The 2,582-nt window shown below is 31.9% G+C and overlaps 1 protein-coding gene across 1 annotated transcript; it reads right to left on the bottom strand.

Annotated features, from left to right (window-relative positions):
• Positions 1-156: 156 nt before the first annotated feature.
• LOC113367540 (chymotrypsin-2-like) lies at positions 157-1,480 on the bottom strand (the record flags this gene model as incomplete). Its single annotated transcript, XM_026609141.1, has 3 exons — positions 1,473-1,480; positions 556-802; positions 157-303 (listed from the first exon to the last, which is right to left on the bottom strand). Coding segments are annotated over exons 1-3 (402 nt in total), but the record flags the coding sequence as incomplete, so codon positions are not given.
• Positions 1,481-2,582: the final 1,102 nt, after the last annotated feature.

The following is a 2,582-nucleotide window of genomic DNA, read 5'->3' as shown; positions in this document are numbered from 1 at the left end:
GGCCCGATTTTTTCATTCTTCGAATGTTAAATTACGGTGCGGAAAGTTCCAGCAATTTGCCTTAAGGCTCGATGCCATGCGCCCCACTAGTTAGATGAAAAGTTTAGCTATGAAGAAAAATTTAAATTATTGAATATAATTGTTAATGTTACTTACATTGCATGCTCCTTTTCCGTATGACACAAATGTGCAGAGTTGAGAAGTGATAATTGGGTGCAATTGGTTCATTGATTGTGAACATTCTTGGTGGGAAATGATGTTCAAGTCGATGGTTTGCAAGTTGTTGGGGATTTGTCCGTTAGCCTAAACATACAAAAAAAATTATGAGAACTACTCATTTAGAAAGCAGACAAGACACATCACTGCTCTTCATGCCACAACAAATGATTGGTACCAAGAAGAAAAAATTTCTAAAGAATTTCATCTCTTAAAAGTGCTCCAATTATACCATCGAATTAAAAATACAAATAACTTTCTAATGCCAGTCAATTGATAAACACTACTACCTAGTATCAAATGAATGATTTTTATTTTAGAAACTGTCTTTGTCCTTACCGATAAGTATCCCCATCCAGTCATAGTTGCTCTAGTTCCGGCAGGTGTATCAAAGTTAGCCATTTGGATTGATTTTATCAAGTTGGTAAATTGGATTGGACTTGCCAGTTGGACTAAGCCAATGTCGTTGTGAAATGTTTGATAGTCGTACAATTCGTGGGTGTACAATTGCTTTGCTTTGTAACTTACGCCATCACTGTTCAAGGTGTTAGTTCCGACGACTGCGACCACGATGGATGCATCTCGGCTAAAAAATTGAAAAATAGAAAATACTTGGTCAACTTATGTCAGTATGAAAAAGTAAGTAAATCATCAAGGGAATGCATAGCCTAACTGTAAATGTATATTAAGTGTATTCATTTGCATGCTAATACATTATGCTAGGTGGATTTCAAAAGACACTGTCTTTTTATTCAAGCAGAACTATAACTGCAATTAACTATAAGAATTTGAGGAAACAATATAATTTTGTGTGAGACTAAAGTTAAATGGTGGAATCAAATAGGAGTTTTTTGAATTATTAAAATCGGACGCTCCGTTCTCTTAAAAACTGAGTTACCATTTTTGGCACTTTTTGCCCCGTATCTTTGGAACGGTTAGACCTGCCTTTGCCAAAAACATAATCAGCACGTCTCCTTATCAATACGAATCAAATGTTCTTTGAATTATTCAAATCGGTTGATCGGTGTTCCCGAAATCGTCGACGAAAATTTGTATCCGCACACACACACATACATTCATTTTTTCTAAGGTATGCCAAAATATTCAGATACCTCTGAAACGTAAAGATATATAAAAAATTTCATTTTCGATTTTTTTGCGATTACTATAACTTACCCTACGGGAGGTTAAAAATTATGGCTAATTTTGGAAAAATACTCTCTTGTATTGAAAAATCTAATAACTCCTCAACTTACCTATACATTTTTATAGATAGATTTATTTTTTGAGTGCATTGAACACATTCCAGTTTAAATGTCCAAATCAAAATATACTACTAAATCTAGTTCGATAAGTTGTTCAACAATGAAGCATTTAAATTAATGATCATTGTTTAAAATACGGATTTGCTATCACTGATTACAATTACCACAGTTACATACCTGTATTTTATATTGAATTACAGGTATTTATTATATATGTACCAAATGCACTATTTATCTTTGTCTTATTATACTCATAGAAGTTAAGAATAATTTATTAAAATTAAATGTCAATATGAGATTATTGATTTTCCACTCCATATTGTAATTACATTGAATTTCAAAGCTATCTGGTAAATTTTAAAATCATATGGTACCTAATATGAACTGGCCCGAGAGTATGGTGAAAAAGAATATCGCAAATATATTTAATTAAGTTTGCTACATTTTTTGAATGCTAATTTGCAACTACATTTATTTATTACATATTATTTGGCTTTCTAAAAATAAATTTATAAATAAATAGTACGTATAGAACAGATCTGCCAATCTATATCATAAGGAGTATGTTTAACTTGCAAATTATTTTTAAATTTTATTATTTAAACAAAATGCATAGAGTTATGAGAACTAAGTACATATACGATGAAACAATTCAGCAATTCTCTTTCAATCATAAATATTATTGTAACAAACACTAAAACATGTCTTTCCCGCGAATGCGATTATGCTTTTGTTCGTCTTGACGTCTTGTAGCACCCAGTATTAGATTATTGAATCGGCATTTTCTTCGAATCTGCGACTGAGACCCTTCTGATATGTGTCCCGAGGGAAATCTATTCCTGGTACTGACTGTATACCCGAGTCTTGAGGTGTTACAGGTTGCTTGAGCTACTCAAATTCCGACACTGATATGCCTCTAACCCACATTTAGGGAATGTACTTATTTACAAGGATCAAGGAGTTTGACGTATTTATTTCCTAATTTGCGGAAATATATAGCTATTGAAATATAAATTTTACTAATAATTAAATTACTTATGTGTAGACTCTTAATTCTCATCTCTTTTTTTTTAAATCTTTTTTAGGTAACATCATACAAAT

This window comes from Ctenocephalides felis, unplaced genomic scaffold, assembly GCF_003426905.1.
Source record: "Ctenocephalides felis isolate EL2017-DRISC unplaced genomic scaffold, ASM342690v1 CF-g0.4_SCAFFOLD_00711, whole genome shotgun sequence".
Classification (NCBI taxonomy): Eukaryota; Metazoa; Arthropoda; class Insecta; order Siphonaptera; family Pulicidae; genus Ctenocephalides; species Ctenocephalides felis.
The sequence above is the reverse complement of the archived record's forward strand: the minus strand, read 5'-3'. Positions and strand labels throughout refer to the sequence as shown.